The sequence below is a fragment of the Aethalodelphis obliquidens genome, unplaced genomic scaffold, assembly GCF_003676395.1.
Source record: "Aethalodelphis obliquidens isolate GAN/ISIS:26980383/991018 unplaced genomic scaffold, ASM367639v1 scaffold50, whole genome shotgun sequence".
Taxonomy (NCBI): Eukaryota; Metazoa; Chordata; class Mammalia; order Artiodactyla; family Delphinidae; genus Aethalodelphis; species Aethalodelphis obliquidens.
Genome location: NW_020837994.1, coordinates 5,047,120 through 5,071,820, shown reverse-complemented (window position 1 = coordinate 5,071,820; position 24,701 = coordinate 5,047,120). Strand labels below are relative to the sequence as shown.

General features: G+C 46.8%; 1 protein-coding gene across 2 annotated transcripts in view; it reads right to left on the bottom strand.

The window, feature by feature from the left end:
* Positions 1-24,701, bottom strand: part of USP35 (ubiquitin specific peptidase 35) — a 74,469-nt gene that overhangs the window by 47,076 nt on the left and 2,692 nt on the right. For both annotated transcript variants that reach the window (XM_027083505.1, XM_027083504.1), the window contains exons 2-7: positions 20,555-21,237; positions 19,214-19,346; positions 17,505-17,634; positions 16,980-17,081; positions 15,397-15,555; positions 10,769-10,962 (exon numbers count right to left, since the gene is read on the bottom strand). In XM_027083505.1, coding sequence (XP_026939306.1) covers positions 10,769-10,962; positions 15,397-15,555; positions 16,980-17,081; positions 17,505-17,634; positions 19,214-19,346; positions 20,555-21,227 — 1,391 coding nt within the window. In that variant the 5' untranslated portion in view covers positions 21,228-21,237. The remainder of the gene's footprint in view (positions 1-10,768; positions 10,963-15,396; positions 15,556-16,979; positions 17,082-17,504; positions 17,635-19,213; positions 19,347-20,554; positions 21,238-24,701) is intronic.

Sequence of the window (24,701 nt, the reverse complement as noted above, 5' to 3'; positions counted from 1 at the left end):
AAAGAATGAAAAGAAATGAAGACAGCCTAAGAGACCTCTGGGACAACATTAAACGCAACAACATTCACATTATAGGGGTCCCAGAAGGAGCAGAGAGAGAGAAAAGACCCGAGAAAATATCTGAAGAGTTTATAGTTTCCTTTCCCTAACATGGGAAAGGAAATAGCCACCCAAGTCCAGGAAGCACAGAGAGTCCCATACAGGATAAACCCAAGGAGAAACACGCCAAGACACACAGTAATCACATTGGCAAAAATTAAAGACAAAGAAAAGTTATTGAAATCAGGAAGGGAAAAATGACAAATAACATACAAGGGAACTCCCAAAAGGTTAACAGCTGATTTCTCAGCAGAAACTCTACAAGCCAGAAGGGAGTGGCGTGACATATTTAAAGTGATAAAAGGGAAGAACCTACAACCAAGATTACCCGGGAAGGATCTCATTCAGATCAACAGAGAAATCAAAAGCTTTACAGACAACCAAAAGCTAAGAAAATTCAGCACCACCAAACCAGCCCTACAACAAATGCTAAAGGACCTTCTCTAAGTGGGAAACACAAGAGGAGAAAAGGACCTACAAAAACAAACCCAAAACAATTAAGAAAATGGTCATAGGAACATACATATCGATAATTACCCTAAACGTGAATGGATTAAATGCTCCAACCAAAACACACACACTGGCTGAATGGATACAAAAACAAGATCCATATATATGCTGTCTACAAGAGACCCACTTCAGACCTAGGGACACATACAGACTGAAAGTGAAGAGATGGAAAAAGATATTCCATGCAAATGGAAATCAAAAGAAAGCTGGAGTAGCAATACTCATATCAGATAAAATAGACTTTAAAATAAAGAATGTTACAAGAGACAAAGAAGGACACCACATAATGATCAAGGGATCAATCCAAGAAAAAGATATAACAATTATAAATATATATATGCACCCAACATAGGAGCAACTCAATACATAAGGCAACTGCTAACAGCTATAAAAGAAGAAATCAAAAGTAACACAGTAATAGTGGGGGACTTTAACACCTCACTTACACCAACGGACAGATCACCTAAACAGAAAATTAATAAGGAAACAGAAGCTTTAAATGACACAATAGACCAGATAAATTGATATTTATAGGACATTCCATCCAAAAACAGCAGATTACACTTTCTTCTCAACTGTGCATGGAACATTCTCCAGGATAGATCACATCTTGGGTCACAAATCAAGCTTCAGTAAATTTAAGAAAATTGAAATCATATCAAGCATCTTTTCTGATCACAACGTTATGAGATCAGAAATCAATGACAGGGAAAAAAATGTATAAACACAAACACATGGAAGCTAAACAATACATTACTAAATAACCAAGAGATTACTGAAAAAATCAAAGAGGAAATCAGTAAATACCTAGAGACAATGACAATGAAAACACAATGATCCAAAACCTATGGGATGCAGCAAAAGCAGTTCTAAGAGGGAAGTTTATAGCTATACAACCCTACCTCAAGAAACAAGAAATAACTCAAATAAACAATCTAACCTCATACCTAAAGGAACTAGAGAAAGAAGAACAAACAAAACCCAAAGTTAGCAGAAGGAAAGAAATCATAAAGATCAGAGCAGAAATAAATGAAATAGAAACAAAGAAAACAATAGCAAAGATCAATAAAACTTAAAGCTCTTCTTTGAGAAGATAAACAAAATTGATAAACCATTAGCCAGACTCATCAAGAAAAAGAGGGAGAGGACTCAAATCAATAAAATTAGAACTGAAAAAGAAGAAGTTACAATGGACACTGAAGAAATACAAAGTATCCTAAGTGAATACTACAAGCAACTCTATGCCAATAACATGGACAACCTGGAAGAAATGGACAAATTCTTAGAAAGGTATAACCTTCCAACACTGAACCAGGAAGAAATAGAAAATATGAACAGACCAATCACAAGTAATGAAATTGAAACTGTGATTAAAAATATTCCAATAAACGAAAGTCCAGGACCAGATGGCTTCACAGGTGAATTCTATCAAACATTTAGAGAAGAGCTAATACCCATCCTTCCCAAACTCTTCCAAAATATTGCAGAGGAAGGAACACTCCCAAACTCATTGTATGAGGCCACCATCACCCTGATACCAAAACCAGACAAAGATACTACAAGAAAAGAAAATTACAGACCAATATCATTCATGAATATAGATGCAAAAATCCTCAACAAAATACGGGCAAACAAAATCCAACAACACATTAAAAGGATCGTACACCATGATCAAGTGGGATTTATCCCAGGGATGCAAGGATTCTTCAAGACAGATGTCACAGATGTCACAGAGACACAGATTTCGAGAACAAACATATGGACACCAAGGGAGAAAAGTGCCGGTGTGTGTGTGTGTGTGTGTGATGAATCTGGAGATTGTGATTGACATATATTCACTAATATATGTTCACTAAAAAGGGATAACTAATAAGAACTTGCTGTATAAAAAAATAAAATAAAATTCAAAATTTAAAATAAAAAGGCCATTGTGTCAAAAAAAAAACAACTATGTTTACCAGCTACGGGGGCGGGCATGGAGAGAGGAGGGATAAATTGGGAGACTGGGATTGACATATATACACTACTATATATAAAACAGATAACTAGTAAGGCCCTACTGTATAGCACAGGGAACTCTATTCAATATTCTGTAATGATCTATATAGGAAACGAATCTAAAAAAGAGTGGATATATATATATGTATAACTGATTCACTATGCTGTACAGCAGAACTAACACAACACTGTAAATCAACTATACTCCAATAAATATATAAAAAAACAAAAACAACAACGAAAAAAGATTATCCACAGAGTAAAAAGGCAACCGCAAAAGGCTCTGGGAAAAAATATTTGGAAAGATGGTGGAGTAGAAGGACGTGCACTCACCCCTTCTTGCAAGAGCACCAGCATCACAACTAACTGCTGAGCAACCATCAGTGGAAAAATGCTAGGACCTACCAAAAAAGATACCCTACATCCAAAGACAAAGGAGAGACTACAGCAAGACGGTAGGCAGGGCGCAAGTGCAACAGAATCAAATTCCATACCCGCTGGGCGGGCGACCCACAAACTGGAAAACAATTATACCATAGAAGTTCTCCCACTGGAGTGAGGTTCTGAGCCCCGTGTCAGGCTTCCCAGCCTGGAGGTCCAGCAATGAGAGGAGGACTCCCCAGAGAGTCCAGCTTTGAAGGCCAGCGGGATTGACTGCAGGACTTCCACACGACTGGAGGAAACAAAAACTCCACTCTTGGAGGGTACACACAGTCCTGTGCACACCAGGACCCAGGGGAAAAAAGCAGTGCCTCCATAAGAGACTGGGCCAGACCTACCTGCTAGTATTGGAGGGTCTCCTGCAGAGGTGACAGGGGAGTTGTCGCTCACTGCAGGGACAGAGACACTGGAAGCAGCAGTTCTGGGAAGTACTCATTGGCATGAGCCCTCCCAGAGGCCATGATTAGCCCCACCAAATAGCCTGTAGGCTCCAATGCTGGGTTGCCTCAGGCCAAACAACCAACAGCAGGGAACACAACCTCACCCCTTCAGCGGACAAGTGGATTAAAGTTTTAAAGTTTTACTGAGCACGGCCCTCTCCACCAGATGGACAAGACCCAGCTCTACCCACCACCAGTCCCTCCCATCAGGAAGCTCGCATAAGCCTCTTAGATAGCCTCATCCACTGGAGGACAGACAGTAGAAGCAAAAAGAACTACAATTCTGCAGCCTGCCGAACAAAAACTACAATCACAGAAAGTTACACAAAACGAAATGGCAGAGGACTGTGTCCCAGATGAAGGAACGAGATAAAACCCCAGAAAAACAACTAAGTGAAGTGGAGATAGCCAAACTTCCAGAAAAAGAATTCAGAATAATGAGAGTGAAGATGATCCAGGACCTCGGAGAAAGAATGGAGGCGAGGATCGGGAAGATGCAACAAATGTTCAACAAAGACCTATAGGAACTAAAGAACAAACAAACAGAGATGAACAATACAATAAATGAATGAAAAACACACTAGAAGGAATCAATAGCAGAATAACTGAGGCCGAAGAACAAATAAATGACCTGAAGACAAAATGGTGGAAATCACTGCCATGAAACAGAGTAAAGAAAAAAGAATAGAAAGAAATGAAGACAGTCTAAGAGACCTCTGGGACAACATTAAACATACCAACATTCACATTATACGGGTCCCAGAAGGAGAAGAGAGAGAGAAAGGACCTGAGAAAACATTTGAAGAGATAATAGCTGAAAACTTCCCTAACAAGGGAAAGGAAACAGTCACCCTAGTCAAGGAAGCACAGAGTCCCAGGCAGGATAAACCCAAGGAGCAACATGCCAAGACACACAGTAATCAAACTGACAAAAATTAAAGACGAAAAAAAAATTTTTAAAGCCACAAGGGAAAAACGACAAATACAAGTGAACTGCCATAAGGTTATCAGCTGATTTCTCAGCAGAAACTCTGCCTACCAGAAAGACGTGGCCTTTCATCACTATTTAAAGTGATGAAAGGGAGGAAACTACAACCAAGAATACTCTACCCAGCAAGGCTCTCATTCACATTTGATGGAGAAATCAAAAGCTTTACAGACAGCAAAAGCTAAGAGAATTCAACACCACGAGACCAGCTTTGCAAGAAATGCTAAAGGAACTCCTCTAGGTGGGGAAGAGACCAGCAACTTGAAACAACTTTGTGGGCTTCCCTGGTGGCGCAGTGGATAAGAATCCACCTGCCAATGCAGGGGACACAGGTTCGATCCCTGGTCCAGGAAGATCCCACATGCCACAGAGCAACTAAGCCCGTGCACCACAACTACTGAGCCTGCACTCTAAAGCCCATGCGCAACAACTACTGTAGTTGCTCTGCAACAAGAGAAGCCACCGCAATGAAGCCTGTGCACCACAACGAAGAGTAGCACCCGCTCACCACAACTAGAGAAAGCCAACGTGCAGCAATAAAGACCCAACACAGCCAAAAATAAATAAATAAAATAAAAATTAAAAAAGAAACTTGTACACCTACAGACTGCTATATCAAAACCTCAAGGGAACAACAAACCCAAAACTACAATAGATAGATGCACACAAAAACGAAAAAGCAACCCAAACACAACACTGAAGATGGTCATCAGACCACAAGAGAACAAAAGAGGTAGAGAAGAAAAAAGACCTATAAAAACAAACCCAAAACAATTAACAAAATGTCAATAGGAACATACATATTGATAATTACCTTAAATGTAAATGGATTAAATGCTCCAGCCAAAAAATGCAAGCTTGCTGAATGGACACAAAAACAAGACCCAGGGCTTCCCTGGTGGCACAGTGGTTGAGAGTCTGCCTGCCGATGCAGGGGGACGCGGGTTTGTGCCCCAGTCCGGGAATATCCCACATGCTGTGGAGTGACTGGGCCCGTGACCCATGGCCGCTGAGCCTGCGCGTCCAGAGCCTGTGCTCCGCAACGGGAGAGGCCACAACAGTGAGAGGCCTGCGTACCACAAAAAAAAAAAAAAAAGATGCCCAACAAACAAAAGCCCTGGCTTCACAGGCGAATTCTATCAAACATTTAGAGAAGAGCTAACACCTTTCCTTCTGAAACTTTTCCAAAAAATTGCAGAGGAAGGAAAACTCCCGAACTCATTCTATGAGGCCACCATCACCCTGATACGTAAACCAGACAAAGATACCACAAAAAAATGAAAATTATAGGCCAATATCACTGATGAACATAGACACAAATATCTTCAACAAAACACTAGTAATTCAAATCCAACAATACATTAAAAGGATCATACACCATGATCAAGAGGGATTTATCCCAGGGATGCAAGGATTTTTCGATATCTGCACATCAATCAGTGTGATACACCACATTAACAAATTGAAGAATAAAACCCATATGATCGTCTCAATAGATGAAGAAAAAGCTTTTAACAAAATTCAGCACCCATTTATGATAAAACCTCTCCAGAAAGTGGGCATAGAGGGAACCTACCTCAACATAATAAATGCCATATACGACAAGCCTACAGCTAACATCATACTCAATGGTGAAAAGCTGAAAGCATTTCGTCTACGATCAGGAACAAGACAAGCATGTCCACTCTCGTCACTTTTATTCAACACAGTTTTGGAAGTCCTAGCTACAGCAATGAGAGAAGGAAAAGAAATAAAAGGAATCCAAATTGAAAAAGAAGAAGTAAAACTACCACTGTCTGCAGATGACATGATACTATACATAGAAATGCTACCAGAAAACTACTAAGCTCATCAATGAATTTGGTAAAGTTTCAGGTTACAAAATTAACATACAGAAATCTGTTGCATTTCTATACACTAACAATGAAAGATCAGAAAGAGAAATTCAAGAAACAATCCCATTTACCATCGCATCAAAAAGAATAAAATACCTAGGAATACACCTTTCCTCCTTATGTAGGAAGAGACCTACATAAGGAGACAAAAGACCTGTACTCCAAAAACTATAAGATACTGATGAAAGAAACTGAAGATGACACAAACAGATGGAAAGATATACCATGTTCTTGGATTGGAACAATCAATATTCTCAAAATGACTACATTACCCAAGGAAATCTACAGATTCAATGTAGAGTGAATCAATTAATTTGATCAATAAATTAATCCCTATCAAATTACCAATGGCATTTTTCACAGAACTAGAACAAAAAATCTTAAAATTTGTATGGAGACACAAAAGACCCAGAATAGGGCTTCCCTGGTGGTGCAGTGGTTGAGAGTTCGCCTGCCTATGCAGGGGACATGGGTTCATGCCCCGGTCCAGGAAGGTCCCACAGGCCATGGAGCAGCTGGGCCCGTGAGCCATGGCCACTGAGCCTGCACGTCTGGAGCCTGTGCTCCGCAACAGGAGAGGCCACAACAGTGAGAGGCCCGTGTACCGCCAAAAAAAAAAAAAAAAAGGACCCAGAATAGCCAAAGCAATCAGAAAAACAAAACAGGAGCTGAAGTAATCAGGCTCCCTAACTTCAGACTATACTACAAAGCTATAGTCATCAAAACCACATGGTACTGACACAAAAACAGACATATAGATTGAAAGCCCAGAAATGACATGCACCTATGGTCAATTAATGTGCTATAAATGAGGAAAGACTATACAATGGTGGAAAGACAGTCTCTTCAACAAATGGTGCTGGGGGGACTTCCCTGGTGGCGCAGTGGTTAAGAATCCGCCTGCCAATGCAGGGTACACGGGTTTGATCCCTGGTCCGGGAAGATCCCACATGCCGCGGAGCAACTAAGCCCATGCACCACAACTACTGAGCCTGCGCTCTGGAACCCACGAGCCACAACTACTGAGCCCGCCTGCTGCAACTACTGAAGCCCATGTGCCTAGGGCCTGTGCTCTGCAACAAGAGAAGCCACCTCAATGAGACACCTGTGCACCACAACAAAGAGTAGTCCCCGCTCACCACAACTAGGGAAAGCCCACACACAGCAACAAAGAGCCAATGCTGCCAAAAATAAAAAAACCAAACAGTGCTGGGAAAACTGGACAGCTACACGTAAAAAAATGAAATTAGATCATTTTTTAACACCATACACAAAAATAAGCTCAAAATGGATTAAAGACATAAATGTGAGACTGGACACTATAAAACTCTTAGAGGAAAACACAGGCAGAACACTCTCTGACATAAATCACAGCAATATTTTTTTAGATCCATCTCCCAGGGTAATGGAAATAAAAACAAAAATAAAGAAATGGGGCCTAATTAAATTCAAAAGCTTTTGCACAGCAAAGGAAACAATAAACAAAATGAAAAGACAACCACAGATTGGGAGAAAATGTTTGCAAATCATGTGACTGACAAGAGATTAGTCTCCAAAATTTACAAACAGCTCATGCAGCTTAATATCATCAAAATAAACAACCCAATCAAAAAATGGGCATAAGACCTAAATAGACACTTCTCCGAAGAAGACATACAGATGGCCAAGAGGCACATGAAAAGATGTTCAACATCACTAATTATTAGAGAAATGCAAATCAGAACTACAATGAGCTATCACCTCACACCAGTCAAAATATATCATCAAAAATCCACAAACATAAATGCTGGAGAGGGTGTGGAGAGAAGGCAACCCTCCTACACTGTTGGTGGGAATGTAAATTGGTACAGCTACTATGGAGAACAGTATGGAGGTTCCTTAAAAACTAAAAATAGAGCTACCATATGATCCTGTAATTGCACTTCTGGGTATATATCTGGAGAAAAACATGGTCATGGTCCAAAAGGATACATGCACCCCAATGTTCATTGCAACACTGTTTACAATAGCCAAGACATGGAACCAACTAAATGTCCATCGACAGAGGAATGGATAAAGATGTGGCACATATATACAATGGAATATTAGCCATTAAAAAGAATGAAATAATGCCATTTGCAGCAATAAGGATGGACTTAGACATTGTCATACTGAGTGAAGTAAGTCAGACAGAGAAAGACAAGTATCATATGATATCGTTTATATATGGAATCTAAAAAGAAATGATACAAATCAACTTATTTACAAAACAGAAACAGACTCACAGACTCAGAGAAGGAACTTATGGTTACCAGGTGGGAAGGGTGGGGGGAACAGATAGTTAGGGAGTTTGGGATTGACATGTACACACTGCTACATTTAAAGTGGATAACCAACAAGGACCTACTGCATGGCACAGGGAACTCTGCTCAATATTATGTACAACCTAAATGGGAAAAAAATTTGAAAAAGAATTGATACACGTATACGTATAACTGAGTCACTTTGTTGTACACCTGAAACTATCACAATATTGTTAAACAACTATATTCCAATATAAAATAAAAAGTTTAAAAAAATTTGCAAATCATGTATGTGATACAGGATTAATATTCAGAATATACAAAAGGACTCCTCAAACTCAACAACAGAAAACAAACAACCCGATTCAAAACTAGGTAATGGGGGGCTTCCCTGGTGGCGCAGTGGTTGAGAATCTGCCTACTAATGCAGGGGACGTGGGTTCGAGACCTGGTCTGGGAAGATCCCACATGCCGCGGAGCAACTAGGCCCGTGAGCCACAGCTACTGAGCCTGCGCGTCTGGAGCCTGTGCTCCGCAACAAGAGAGGCCGCGATAGTGAGAGGCCCGCGCACCGCGATGAAGAGTGGCCCCCGCTTGCCACAACTAGAGAAAGCCCTCGCACAGAAATGAAGACCCAACACAGCCAAAAATTAATTAATTAATTAATTAATTTAAAAAAAAAAAAAAAACTAGGTAATGGGGCTTCCCTGGTGGCGCAGTGGTTGAGAGTCCGCCTGCCAATGCAGGGGACGCAGGTTCGTGCCCCGGTCCGGGAAGATCCCACATGCTGTGGAGCACCTGGGCCCGTGAGCCATGGCCGCTGAGCCTGCGCGTCCAGAGGGTGCTCCGCAACGGGAGAGGCTACAACAGTGAGAGGTCCACATACCGCAAAAAAACAACAACTAGGTAATGGATTTAAATAGACATTTTGCCAAAGAACACATACAGATGGCCAATAAGCACATGAAAAGATGCTCAACATCATTAATCATTAGGGAACAGCAAATTAAAAACTATAATGAGATACCACCTCACACCCATTAGGATGACTATTATCAAAAAAACAGAAAAGAAGTGTTGGGAGGATGTAGAGAAATCCCAACCCTTGTGCACTGTTGGTGGGAATGTAAACTGGTGCTGCCAGTGTGGAAAATGATATGGAGGTTCCTCAAAAAAAACTAAAAAACAGAACTACCATATCACCAAGCAATTCCACTTCTGGGTATGTAACCGAAAGAATCAGAGGCAGGGTCTCAAAGAGATATTTGTACTCCCATGTTCATGTGGCATTATTCACAACAGCTAAAACATGGAAGCAACCCAGGTGTCTGTCACTCTACCAATGAACAGATTACCAAAATGTGGTTTATACACACAATGGAATATTATCCAGCCTTAAAAAAGGAAAGAAATTCTGCAATATGCTACAATATGGATGAACCCTGAGGACATCTGCTAAGTGAAATAAGCCAATCACAAAAAGACAAATACTGTACGATTTCACTTATCTGAGGTACTTAAAGTAGAGACAAAATCATAGAGACAAAACATATAACAGTGGTAGCCAAAGGCTGTGGGGAGGGGAGAATGAGAATACGGGAAGTTAGTGTTTCATAGGCACAGAGTTTCAGATTTACAAAATGAAAAGTGTTATAGGGATGGATGGTGGTGACGGCTGCACAACAATGTGAATGTACTAAGCAAGCCATAAGTTGGATAGGTAGCCACTGATGATAAAGATTTTGTTTTAGTAAAAGGGGGCATCTAACGCCAGGATGAGTGGAAGTCCTACTGTGGAAGACACTATCCACCCCCATGGACTCTAGCAGAAAAGTCAGTGATGTCGACCAACCCAGAACAGACTCCCTTCCCACTGCAGCTGAGCCCCTGAATCCCCAGCTCAAGTTCCCATCCGGTCTTGACCTACTGCCTTGGCAATGGCCTGGAGCCCTCTGGGAACTCTCACCTGCCCTTCACATACCCACAGACCTCAGGGAATTATGCCGATAACACAAAGCAGGACCCACCCTCTCCAACCCCTACCTCACCCCCACACACCAGGGAGCCCAGAGGAGAGAAGCAGGGGCAGACAGGGAATTCAAAAGTGGCACCTACTCGGAAGCCATGAACAAGGCCTGAAGGATGCTGTTCACATAGCACGTGTTGCCCAGATTGATTAAACCAATCTTGCCAGTGTCTGACTTGGCCATGAGCCGGGGGTAGAAGCCAGCCAGCTCACTCTTCTGCGAGGTCCAGGCATCCTGCCCCAGCAGCTGCTTGATTCGGTCCTCATTGGGAACATGGAGGTCCTGAGGGGGAAACAAGCCAGCAGGACAGTGGGCACCAGGTTTAGCTCTAAAAATATCACCTCCTCTGGGAAGCCTTCTTGGACTACAGCCTGCTACACACCTGCCCAAGCATATCACCCCAAACATGCCCTAAAGATGTGTGAGAACAGCTCCTTGCTTTCAAACATGTTCTAGGTTTTCATCTTGACGTGTGGGCCTTCTACATGATCTTTCATGCCACAGCTACCTTAAGAAAGGGGTAAAATCCCCACCGTGTAGATGAAAAAACTAAGACCCAGAGAGAGAAAGAATTTTCTTAGAGGTAATAAGCGAGGAATCTACTATATGTTACATGAGCCCAGGATGTGACAGACTGTAAGCAGTGACAACACTGGCCCACTGGCCCAATCCAGCAGTGTCGAGATCTCAACCCTGGCCCTGACTCTTGTCCTCACAGCTCTCTGGCTGTGGTCAGTGAGCCTCTCTGACTCAGTCAGTTAACCTCCCTGGACCTCAGTTTGCTCATCTGTCAAGTGAGGATACTCCTACCTTATATCAGTTTGGTACTCTATACTTGCACGTTGCTTGCTCCTGTTTTCACCTCCTCTACTTTAAAGTTTGCGGAGTCAGCTTTTTCGAATTAGTAACCCCCTATCCCAACCCTGAACTTGATCCTACAGTCAGGACAGTGGGAGGATCCTGGGGGTCTGTGGTATGGGTCCTTGGTCACGGGCTCAGGGGTTAGCATGCTTTCCCACTTGTTATCCTTTTTCACATTAAACAGCTGCACTGAAAAGAATATTACCAAGCACCGGTTCTAATAATGACATGTTTTAAGGAAAAACACCTAAGCATAATGCAGTATTACTTAGTAGATTTAAGCGATATTCATGACAGTTCCTCTAGCCCCATTCTCGTTTCCAGATCCTGAGCACAGTTCTTAGATTTGTCTAAGGCCCTTGAGCTTCAGACCAGCTTACACTGAAAGCCCTCGTCGCTGCAGAAGGTCTGGCTCAAGCGGTGGTTTAACACATCTGCTCACTCATTCCCAGGATTATTTATCAGATAATTTATCAGATTAGTCAGTCACCTCTCACAGATGATAAAAAATATAGTAGCTGTCTGAGGCAAGATAAGAAGATAAGGGCTCAGTAACTTCTCTCTTAGTCCCTTCTTTTTTCTTCCTATTATCCCCTATCCAATCCCCACCCCACACACAACGGGAACAAATAGGGACAAAAAGACAGAACCGGTATAAAATAGGTAACTAATAAGAACCTGCTGTATATATAAAAAAATAAAATTAAGAAAAAAAAGAATCAAAGATAAAAAAAAAAAATGACAGAACCAACACCCCACCCTGCAACACAAGCATACAAGATACAAAAATATGCACACTAGAAAAAAAAAAAATCAAATGCTTTTTCCCAAAGAAGGTAACTCTGTACTCTTAGGAGAATAAAGAGAATAAAACAAAAACTTTCAAACACCTTTCAAGCTCCTGATGTGACTGGAAGTCTACATACCATGTAGCTCCCTCAGCAAGGACCACAGCTCCCAGAGAAACTGCCATGACTTACTACAACTGCCTAAGTGAGAGAACTTTCCAGAATTTATAAAGGAGACTGTATACAAAGGATGTACTCCTATAACACATATGAAAGAATTTTATAAACAATAAAACCCCATGAATACTTTGCTGCCTTGCCTCTCAAAGTGCCTTGAAGCAAGGGGTAGTCAAAGCCATAGGACAAATGTCACACATCTTCCTAGAGCTATATTCACTAATATTCAAGGAAGAAAAATGTTTAAATTAAAACAAGTGTTTATGATTATGAAGTATATACTTGAATCTTTGAGATAAAATGAGATTTTAGAGAAACTCTGAGCTTGTGTCAGGCTGCAGGAGGGTGAGTCCCCTCCTCTGAGGTCAAGCACTTCAGAAGAAATGTTTGAGAAGCCCAGATCTGCTGGACCAAGTAGTCACACAACCTGGTTTTCACCACCTTCCACTCTGCCTATCCTTCTGTTCTTCCCTCCCCCTCCACCACACTTTACCACCAAACAGTACTTGCATATTCCTGCTCCCACACCTTACCCACTGACCTGCTGGGGGCCTCCTCCTGCCGGTCCCTGTCCCTCAAGGCCTAACTCCTATATCCCCTCTCCAGAAGACTTTCCAGAATCTTCTCAAGTGGGGGTCCCACACTATCTATACCTGTCTTATAGAGCCTAACTCCCTACACCTAGTTGTATAAGTATCTGCACACTCACCTTGCCCGCTGGATCAGACTATAGCCTCTAATGTGCAAAGCCTGGATCTCACTCGGCGTAGGTTTCCCCTGGTGCCCAGGGCAGGGCCATGCTCCCTCCTCTTTGCTCACATCTCCATGATACCATACTTCACACTACAGTCCTGTTCATTCACTCAGACATTTAGTAGACACAGAGATAAAAATGACATGGTCCCTGCCCATCAGAAGCTCACAGTAACAGTCACTCCCAACAGGTTTAAGTCCTATCTTCTCTGCTCAACCACCTCCAGTGCCAGGGAGCTCATGATCTAGCAAGGCAGCTACTTCTATTGTTAGTTAGCTCTGACTGTTTAAAAAAAAACAACAAAAAACACCTCTTCCTCACATTAAGTTGGAAAAACTAAGAAAATCCAAGTAAATGCCAGAGGTTTTGTTCATTGTATCTATCACCTCTCACTCATGGTGGATTGTTCCCTTACGTGTTTTGTAATCTGGGGATTATAAACTCATCTTTAGTAGAATTCTATCTTTGTGGCTTGAAAGCAGTATCATTTCTGTTTCTATTAGGCAATCCTTGGGTATTACAAGTTTATGACTATTTTCAATGAGCTTAGGGTGCTACAACACCAAAGAAGATAAGAATTTGAACCCCTAAACCCACATGAGAGCAGTCCAACGATGACAATTTCTTTTTTCCCAATCCAGAGCCCAGACCAAGCCAGAGAGCCTTCCTTGATGTCTACTTGGAACCATGTGTATTTTTTCTAGAACACCCTTTTGCTAATGGTAAAGCCTTTCTTGGGTCCTGATTTACATGGGCTTCTCAGTGCTGATTCCCTGCTGGGGGCAGACCCTAAGCCTCAACTCCTGTCCCCACCGGCTCAAGCCCCTTGGGGACTGAGGTTGGCCATCTCACCCACTGCCCCTCCCCACCCAGGGCAAAAGAGTATCACCTCTCATTTACCATTCTGGAATTTGGTTTTCTCTTCCTTTTTGGCTCCTGGGGATTCCCCCTTGCTCTCTTGCAAGCTCAGCTATGTACTTAAAAAGACATCTGTTACATTTTAACAAGCATTTCTAGGTGTTTTGTAATGGGACACTTCTCAGGTTACCTATCTGCTGTGTTACAGAAATGGAAGTCTGACCAGAGGTTCTAAAAGGGCCACCACTTACCTGGATGTCTTTCACCCACACTTGGACCTGCCCTCTGTATCAAGCAATGGGAAAGGGCTCAGCAACCCTCAGCCCTGGCTGCATCTCCCACTACCTCCGTGACTGCATAAGACACCAAACCTCTCCAAGTCTCATTTTCCTCATCTTTGAAACTGAAATAACAATAGTACCTGCCTCACAGGTTTCTAGTGAGCAACAGAAGACAAAATATATGGAAAGACACTGCCAAGTGTGACTCTAGCTACAAATGTTATTGTCCTAGCAACCCAGCAAGCCCGGTTCAGAAGCCCTTTCTTCCTTGCAGCCTCCTCCTCTAACTGGAGATCTTTCCCTCCTCTGCCGCCTCACCGCTCTCAGGCTGACCCTCACAGGCATTTCTTAAGCTGCTTAGATCACAGTTACGGGTAAACACGTCAGTCACCCCTCTACGCTGTGAGCTCCTCAAAGGGAGGAGACGTGGTCTGCCTCATGCCTGTGTCCCCAGTTCCCAGCCTGGGCCTGGCACAGAGTAGGGCATAAGTCTTGTGAACAATTGTAAACCATCTCTGCTCTGGAATGCTCAGTCTAAGAGGAAACAGACATACAGACAGTGACAATGTGTGACTGAGGGATACACTAGGGCTGTGGAAGCTCAGAGAGGCCATGACCCAGCTGAGGGGCAGAGTGCGGGGGGCGTGTAATTTAGAGTTATCAGGGAAGGCTTCCTGAAGGAGAAACACTTGAGCAGAACCTTCAAGAAGAAGGCTTGGTAGAAATAAGAGCTATCCAGGCAGACAAGACAGGAGTTTAAGTTAGAGAGATCGGCATATGCAAAGGCTCAGAACAATCGCGAGAGGAAGATCCATCTGGGGGAATGGCAGGTGGCTCAGTGCGCCTGAAGCACACAATGGGCTGGGGGAGGTAATGGGAGACAGCCAGGGACCAAAGGATGGAGGGCGGCCACTAACCTGTAGTGTGGCCTTGAGCAAAGCCCAAATCAGCAACCTCCTCAGAGTGGGGCACGGGAGCAGGGGGGACTGTCACTCACCTTGATGGCCTCCATGACGGGTTCATACAGATCCGGGAAGCCGGGGAACCTGAACACCATGCAGTGAACCAGCTCCGCCAGCTGCTCCAGGCAGCTGGTCCCCGAGTTGGAGTCCTCCTTGACCAGAGAGGCCACCATTGGGGGGATGTGAGGGAGGAGCTGTGAGAGCAGAGCAGGGTTAGTCAGCACCCGTTTACCCACCTAAGACATGGGATGGTGGTCAGTGCTGGAAGCACCCAGAGCTCCTTGAAGCAAGGAGGTCTGCCCACCTGACCACTGGGCCCCTTACCTGCACAGGGCCCTGAGCTCTGCAGGCAGGTGACCCTCTTTATAAGACACACGGCCTTGGATACTCTTCCTCAGTCTCTTCATCTGTTTAATGGGACAAATAATTCCCTCCTCACAGCTCAGGGGAGGCCTGAGCCTGAGCCCCAGCTATTAAGTACCAGCCAACCAACCTGCCTGAAGCGCCTGAAGGTCTGAGTGACCAGGGCTACTCTGTCACCCAGGAGTGATGCTGGGGCCACAATGTGGTCAGCTGGTGGCAGCTGACAGAACATGAGCGGCAGCAAACTTTTATATGTCAAGCACTCACAGTGCCATGTGGCAATTACTATCCCCATCTTACAGAGAAAAATTAAAGTTAGAGAGGTTACGTAATTTGCCAAGGATTTCACCATGGGTTCTGGGAGAAGCTGGTGTCTGAGCCAGGTCTGTCTGAACTCAAAGTCCATTTCTTTCCTCTGTGCTACAGTGTTAACTTTCAAACCCACGGGGAGCTACACCATAGTGTCCCAGGGATGGAAGAGTCAGGCCACAGAAACTGGGAGCAGGGGAGCTTGGGAGAAGGATGAAAAGAAATAAATATCTACCAAGTCCCTAGAATATGGCAGGCTCTTAATAAATGTCACCTCATCTAATCCTGTCCCACCCAACCCAGGCCCTGAGAGGTAAATGCCTGGCCCGAGGTCACCCCATCTAGTAAATGACAGAGCTGGGACTCAACCCCACATAACCCCAACCCCTGGTTCTGTGCTTTTCCCACTGCACAAATCAGGAAGCATAAAGTTTCTGCAGTGACCAAGGACCATGAGAAGCTAGGAAGGACACTGGATCAGGAGTCAGACCAACTCAGCTGGAATCTTCCTTGTACCGCTCACCAGCTGTTACCTGGGACATGCAACCTAATCTCCCTAAACTGCAGTTTCTTCTACTGAAGAATGGGGAAAATGATAGAACCTCCCTTTGGGGCTACTCCGGGAGTAAAATGAATGAACATGTGGACTGTCTTTAGCACTGTGCCTGCCACATAGCTGGCACCCAAGTAACACAGCTGCCATCATTCTAGGCCTGTCACTCTACTGGGGACCCATGGGGAGGTCACACTCATTCTTTGGCCTCAGTTTTCTATCTGTAAAATTGGGTCTCAAGTCTCCTCCAGTCCTAACGTCCAGGACTTGGAGGTCTTGGGCTTCAAGCCCCAACCCCTTATGCCCCAACAGAGACAGCATGTCTGGCCTCCAGCCAGACCTGTGGAGGACACAGGACCGCCCACCTTCGGGGCAACACGCAGGGGCCCTTACCAGGTGGAAGGCCTCATGGGAGTGCTGGAAGGTCAGGAGCATATACTTGAGGACAGACAAGGCGGCTCCCCGGACAATGGGATACAGAAGCTTGGAGAAAACCTGGAAGAAAGCCTCTGGTCAGGAGTCCCCCAGGCCTGGGCCACCCAAGGCCAAGGGTAGCCACAGGCCGGAAAGGGGGCCAGAGATGCTGGAGTTAAAGCAGCAGACCCATGTGGGAGTAAGAACACAGAGGTGCTCATAGACCTGGGTGGATGGATGGGTGGTGAGATGGACAGCAAAACAGTTAGATATCTGATGGATGGATGGATGGACATACCAAAAGTGACAGACACACACACTTTAATGAAGAGTCAGAAGAATGAATGGGGGGAAACCTGAAGCCCAGAGAGAAGCAGTGAATTGTCCCAGGTCACAGCGAGCTTGGGTGGGAGCCCCGTGCTCTGCCTCCCAGACCTGCATTGCCCCTGGCAAGAGACTAGCAGGAAAGGCCAGAAGCCGGGGCTAGGACAGGGGCCCACCAACCTTCTCAATTTTGGCGAGTGACACCTCGATCAAGATGCTGAACTTCTTAACAGCGGCCAGGCCCTTCAGCAGTGCAATGATCCACTTGTCAATGTTCTTCCCCAGGGGCCAGGACACCCAGTCGATCATCCTGGTGAGGGGAGTGACCGTGACACAAGGATCAGGGAGGCCCAAACGCCTGGGAGGGGGCAGCCCAGGGACCAGCCATAATGACCTGAGATCCCCCCACACTGACTCACACCTACACAGGGCAGCCCTGGGATCCGTGGGATGAACAGGACACCTCTGGGAACTGCAAATATGCCCAGCACAGGCACCTGGCAGAGACTGGGGCTCCCAGCCCGGCAGAAGGGGAACCAGGCCCTCTCAGTATTCCCAACCTCACCTCATACACAGTGAGTTGCAGTGGCAGAACAGGGCTTTTGGCTGCCTCTGTCTGGACTGTGAGGCCCAATGGCAGGAGGAGTACTGCCCCCAGGCTGGAAGCTCTGGCTCCAGCAAACCCTTGCTTGTGACCTGGAGCAAGTCACTTACTCTGTCTAGCCTCAGTTTCTTCCTGTCAAATGGGGATAATACCTACCTCACAGGTTTGTTATATGAGTTAAAAGAGATAACAACAGCTAACAGCTAACATTTATGTCATATTCACTCTGTACCTGGCACTGCTCCATCTGCCATACATGTATTAACCCTTCTGACCCCCTCAAGATAATGCCTGCATGCACTGAGCATGAAGCTGCCACACAGTAGGTGCTCAGAAAAACGTCACCAGTATCATTATTTTTATATTCAGTAGACTGGGCTATAAAGAGAACAATAGAGAGCAAAGCAAATAGTAGTAATTATGGTAATAATAGCTACCATTACACTGTTCTATGCACTTTACACGTAATATCTCATTTTATCTAATTCAATCCTCACAACAAACCTGTAAGATGAGTTCAATTATACTACAAATTATGGATGAGGAAGCTGAGGCATAGAGGGGTTGAGTAACTTGCCCAGAGTCACACAGGCAAGAAGTGGGAGAGCCAGGATTTGAACTCAGACAGCTTATCTCCAGAGCCTACACTCTTACCCACTGAAGACAAGGAATCCAGGAAGGCCCAATGAAGACAGTGGATCTGCACACAGGTATGGAAAGAATGGCAGGGGGGAGGGGGGATGCCAGGTAGATGGGGTCTGTAGAGCCAAAGGCCTGCAGGCAGGAGGGTAGGTGTCATATTCGGGGATCACGGGCCAGGCATATGTGGCTAGATCACAGGTGCAATGATGTTCAAATGAGGTGGGGGATGTGCAAGAGCTCTGTGAGCTGAAAAGCACCCAAACTCTGTTTATCATACTTGCCAAACTCAGAAAGCACTTCATTAAAGTAATTTTACCTCCTATCATTGACCCTGTGGAAACATGACAACTTCTTATACCACCTCTGCTATTACAGAGGGGAGAACTGAAGCTCAGAGACTTCACTGACTTGTCCAGGGTCACAGAGTTGGTACCCAGCCTGAGAGCATCACTAGGGCAAGGCTCTCTGTGTCTTACACATCCAGCCTGGGGCCAGGCACAGGAAGGGCTCAAAGAAGGATGGATGAATGAACAAGCATGAGGGCCTGGGCCCTCTGACACTATATCTAGCCTAGCAATCCCACCCAGTGGAAGGGGCTTCTGGGAGAGAGAGAGACCTGACCACCACTCGTCCCTCAGCCCACCTGCTGATGGCAGTCAGCATCTGGGAGTCGGTCACACTGTCATCATTGCTGAGGTTCCGGACGACACCATCCATGAGCTCCAATGGGAGGTGCTGGACCACACTGGCCAGGGCGCTAGATGGTGGCTCCTCCTCTGGAACAGGTGCCCGGGCTGAGCTTTGCAGGACAAGTGGACCCCACACCTCCCCTATCACCACATGTCCTTCATGCTGCCAAGGAACTAGGGAGCCTCTGCAAAGAGCACATCAGGGCCACCTCCTTGCCTCCTATAGCATCCCAGCCTCTGATCTCATCTTAGCTCATTCACTCAACAAACCTTCACTGGCACTGCTTTGGCCCTGTGCTGGGCAAAGAAAAAAGCACTAACCCCCAGCTGTGCATGTATAGGCATAGACCCTTAGATGGGGTAACACTGGAGCTGGCAAGAACAGGTAGGAGGGCTATGTGACTTGGCGGGAGGGAGGACATTCCAAGTGGAACCCAATAGAGATGAAAAAAAAAAATTAGTTATCGGCCTTCCCTGGTGGCGCAGTGGTTGGGAGTCCGCCTGCCGATGCAGGGGACGCGGGTTCGTGCCCCGGTCTGGGAAGATCCCACATGCCACGGAGCGGCTGGGACCGTGAGCCATGGCTGCTGAGCCTGTGCTCCGCAACGGGAGAGGCCCCAACAATGAGAGGCCCGCGTACCGCAAAAAAAAAAAAAAAAATTTAGTTATCAAAATTTGTTGTCCAGTTGTATAAAGACCTAGGTCCTTATACACCTGGCCTTGGTCCTTCCTCCTGCCAGGTACATTCCCTTACTTTCCCCTGAACAGCCCTATAATCAGGGAAGGCACAGATTTTATTTCAGTCACTTAAACTACAGTCCAATTTCCACAGTTGTCAACGGAGGGCCAAGATTTACAATTCAGTTGACACATATAGGTTCTATCATGTCTCCAGACCTTCCACTCTGCCTGCCCTGAGTACCTTATCCCTGCTGCCTGGTGCTACCCAGCTCTCAAGGCCTGACTCAAAAGTCATCACTTCTACGAAACCCACCTGACCCAAAGGACATGATGACCACCCCACATCTTGTTGTCTCAGCCCCCTGGTCCTCCTCCAGGCCCGACTGATCTGGGTCCCCTCCTCTCTGCATGCCCAGCAGGCACCACCGGATAAGAGCCCCCCACCCGGCAGGAGCTCAGAAGGGGCCTAATAACTAAACGAAGTAACAGCACCCGCCCACACACACACACACACACACCTGTGCACCAGCATGCACACGCCACACCACGAGGTGGGCACGCCACACAGGAGACTCCGCACGCACGGGTCCCGCCCACCCCTATCACACACGCACCTGTGCAGGAGATGACGGCGAACAGCTCCTTGAGGCAGGGCAGGATGGCAGCGGGCTGCGCGCGCCACAGCTGCGCCAGGAGCCCGCTCACCTGCTGGGCCTGCTCCAGGAACTCCACGGCACCCTCCTCGCCGTCGGCCGGGCAGCGGAAGCGGCCGAGGCAGCGCACAAGCTGCTGGCAGAAGAGCAGGCGGTGAGGGCCGTCGGGGACGCAGCGCGGGTGCCGCGCCAGCAGCCGCGCCACCTGCGCACAGGTCGCGGGCCCCGGGCGCTCGCACACGGTGCGCAGCACCTCGCGCCGCAGCAGCGCGAACACCTCATCGGCCGAGGGCCCCTCGGGCAACAACTGCAGGCCGAGCTGTACGCAGGCCAGCGCGCGGGCGCCCGGCGGCCCGGCGCCCCCCTGAAGCAGGCGCAGCACTCGGCGTGCGCTGAAAAATTCGGCGAAGACTTCTGGGTGGTGGCGGCCAGCCACGTGCAGCAGCTGGCAGCCCACGCGGCGGGGCAGCTCATCGGCGCTGCTCACGTAGAGGCGCGTGCCCAGCGCCAGCAGCGCCAGGCACTGCTCCCGCTCCAGCGGCTGCCGCGCCGCCTCCAGCACTCGGCGCACCAGCCCTTGCTTCACGCTCGCGGGGTATGATGACGTCACCACCGCCTCCAAGATCTTGTCCATGGCGGCCACGCTGCAGGGGACAGGGAGCAGGGTCACACTCTGCCCGACAGGACCGATCCCCCACGTGGTCCCCTGCGTGCTGAGGCTTGGGGGCAAGCAGCTCAACCTCTCTGGGCCTCAGTTCCCCATCTGTGAAGTGGGGCAAGGATCCTACCTCCCCCGGAGGTGACGTGATGAGGAGAAGCACAATGCCTGGCATAAAATAAGCCCCAGTGGGTTGCAGTTATTGCTGATGAGCGCCTTTCATCTCACAAAGCCTACACCTGAGCCTTCCCCTCCTCCACCACTTTGCCCCTCTCTCCTCAGGCCTCCCTGGGGACCTCCATCGGTTCTTGGCGAGGCAGGTAAGAGCTGCATCTAGAAGCTGCTGTCCACGGTCTTGGCCAAGCCATGTCCTGTGGGGAGATGAGCTGTGCACATACACAAATCACACCTCCAGAAAGGAAGGGCTGACAGGGCTTCCAGAGATCTCTGGTGCACTTTATTCTGCCCCCAATCAGCTTCTTGCTCTTTCTCAAATGACCTACCCTTTTCCTCTTTGTGTTCGTTGTGCCTTTTGCCTGAAACATCCTATCTCCCAAGACCTCCACCACTAACACACATTCATACAACCAGGCAAAGTCCTACTTTCCTTTAAAGCCCACCTCAAACACCCAATCCTTAATGAGAACCTCCCTGGACTTCCAGGCATGAATTCATCCCTCATCTGGACTCCTACAGCCACCTGTGGCCTCTTCCTCTGTTGCAGCTGGGATCACATAGTGCGGAGTTGTACGGGTCCGAATCTCCTCCACTAAGGCAGATCATCTCATCTCTGTGCTCAACCCTGCACAGGCAGGCCCTGTCGCCTCCCAAGCCTCAGCCCACACCAGCCCCTCACTGTGGGCTCACTATGTCCTCCCTGCCCCGGGCTTTTGCACTCACTTCTCCCTCCCCTCCTTGCTTGGCTCACCCTGCAGAGCTCAGCTCAAACTTCTTCCACACAGAAGGCCTGTCTGACCTCCTTGTATGGGTCAAACACCCCTGTTAACAATTTCAGAGCATCCTGTCCTCCTTTATAGCACTTATCATGATTACTTGATTGGGGTCATCCTCCTCCACTATACTATATAGGTTCCTGAGGGCAGGAACCAAGTCAGGTTTTGTTCACCACAGTATCCCCAGCACCTCGCACAGTGCCTGGCACACAGTAGGCATTTGTTGAATAAGCAAATGCAGAGTGTGGTGTGAGTTACTGCTACCTTATTCCTCTGAGCCATAATATACTTCCCTCTGTCCTTCCACTCCACTTTAGCTGTTTTTTGGAAAACTTCGTCCCAAGCTGACCCACTTTGATTCCTGATTCTCATGCTGGTTCCCACAGGTTCAGCTCCTAAAAGGCAGGACCACTTCTTTGCTTCCTTCTATAATCCCGCACTAGGCAGGACCCAATATAAGGTTCAGTATACGCTAAATGTTTAATTAAACTTATTGTCTCAGTGAAAACTACTCTACAGTTAAGACCTGGAATAGGTGTGAAGACAAGCCAGAAATTTCCTAGATGATGGGCCAGAAACTTTTATGCAAAACCATAGATACTGTGGGACCCCAAATATGTGCCAGGCCCTATGGAGACACTCCCTTCTCTGTCCTAGCTCTCCACCGAGATTAAACCTCCATTACTGCGTGTGTTACAATGCAATGGGCACATTTGTTTCTCTCTCTCTCACCAGGCTGTGAGCTCCCTGGGGCAGGTACCAGGCTTCTTTTTCAATGGCTGGCCAGTCACTGCAGAGTAAGGCTAGACGGTGTAGCCAGGGCACAGATCAGTGGCTCCTGAATGCTGGCCTGGTTGCCTCAGAATCACCTGAGCACTTAATACAAGTTCATATGCCCAGGGCCCACCCCAAGCTTGGAACGATGTTAGACTCTATTCTTTGAGATTCAACCGGGATGCATTCTGCTTACCATCCAGCTTACTTATGCTCTCTGAGCCTCTATTAGGAGAAATCCTAATCAATGAGATATTGACATCATGTGTGGAGGAAGAGGACCTGGGGGCAGGCAGAAATGGAGTTCTGGGGCTAAGGAAGGCTCTTGAAGTGGAAAGAAAATCAGACTAGGAATGAGGAGTCCTGCATTCTAGTGTGACCTGGAGTAAATCCCATGTAGTCCTGCAACTCATTGTGTGACCTTGAGCACATAATATCGTGAGCCTCTTTTCTGTAAAATGGGGATAAATGATATCAGGCTGAACCACATCAAAGGGAGGGATCAGATGCTGGCAATCTCCTATCATTCTACCTGATACCTATCACATAAGGTGGTCTGTGCCTGGCAGCTGGGAGCTTGGTCAGTGGAGCCATTCTGTGAGGGCTCTGATCTCCGAGGCCAGCCCTGCAGCCTCTGTGTAGTCTGTGGCCTGACCACTCCAGCAAGCCCTGCCTATCTGCCCCCACTCCCACGCAAGCAGTTTGAGGTCAGCTGTCACCATGGTCACCAACAAACCCACTCAGTAATATCCTGGATACATTCATGCAAAGGGGTTTTTAGAGGAGTGGACCTCACCTGACCCATCCCAGGCCACGGAAGGGAGGCAGAACAATGCCTGCTCTCCCCACGGCATGGATGGAGAAGCCAAGGATCAACAAGGGAGAAAGACACGGCCTTGGCAGGGTGGGACTAGAACCTGCACTCATCCTCTCTAGGGGAGGAAGAAGCAGACCCCCAGTGCTCCTCAGGGGAGGGTGGGTTACCCTTCCTTCTAGGCTCTGGATGAGGAGATGGCCTGTCGACACTGGCTCTGACCCAAGAGACAGCTGCCCCATGCCAAGTGCAGCAGCGAACAGCAGCCATGTCCTCCCTCGGAAAAGCCTGCGTTAAAGCAGGAGACTAAGGTTCTCTGCTTTCAGAATCACCAGGTGACCTTGGGTGAGTCCCTGCTAGGACTCCTCAGCCTTCTCATCTGGAAAACAGGGACCATTCTGAGCCTACCACTGATGAGGTTGAGACAAGGTATAAAAAAGATAAGGGCAGGGAGTTCCCTGGTGGTCTAGTGGTTAAGACTCGGGGCTTTCACTGCCATGGCCCAGGTTTAATCCCTGGTTGGGGAACTGAGATCCCTCAAGACACAAGGTTGCAGCCAAAAAAAAAAAAAAAAAAAAGATAAGGGCCAGATAATAGATAAGAATAGGTAAGAGTCTATTCTTGGGACATCTGGCACTGAGAGGCAAAACCGACACAGTCCGGGAAGAAGACAAGGAGACACATACTCCTGATCCAGCTGATTCTACAAGGAATTTCATCCATTAGCCCTCAAAGCCAACTCATCATTTCTACTCTCTCCCCTGAGCTCCAGCCCCACCCAAGATCAGCTCCTCTTTACCTCTGGCCTGGACTAGCGCAGAAGCCTCTTAACCAATCTCCTTTTTCCCCTCTTCAATCTATCCTCCACTAGAGACATGTGTCCTGCAGGAGTACAGAGTCCAGGCTTCA